General features: G+C 45.0%; 1 pseudogene across 1 annotated transcript in view; it reads left to right on the top strand.

Annotated features, from left to right (window-relative positions):
• TEOVI_000767800:pseudogene overlaps positions 1-211 on the top strand; it is a 1,014-nt pseudogene that overhangs the window by 273 nt on the left and 530 nt on the right. The window contains exon 1 of the mRNA in view: positions 1-171. This exon is cut by the window's left edge and continues 273 nt beyond it. Within this exon, the coding sequence occupies positions 1-171 (171 nt within the window). The remainder of the gene's footprint in view (positions 172-211) is intronic.

Below are 211 nucleotides of genomic sequence, written 5' to 3' on the forward strand. Positions count from 1 at the left end.
ACGTGTTGGAAATACAGTGGTGTGGCCGCAGAGAGAAATGATTTCATTGGAGACTTCCTTCCCTTATATTTACTCTCCCCTCACCAACAAAATGATTACAGGTTCTCAAACTTCTCGAAGTTGGAGGCATTAAGTTTTCAGGGCATTGTTGTACTGCCAACACGTGATGTGTACCCGGGGACGAGGAAGCAGATCGGTGATTATTCGAGTT

This window comes from Trypanosoma equiperdum (genome assembly GCF_001457755.1).
Source record: "Trypanosoma equiperdum strain OVI genome assembly, contig: ctg_1176, whole genome shotgun sequence".
Classification (NCBI taxonomy): Eukaryota; Euglenozoa; class Kinetoplastea; order Trypanosomatida; family Trypanosomatidae; genus Trypanosoma; species Trypanosoma equiperdum.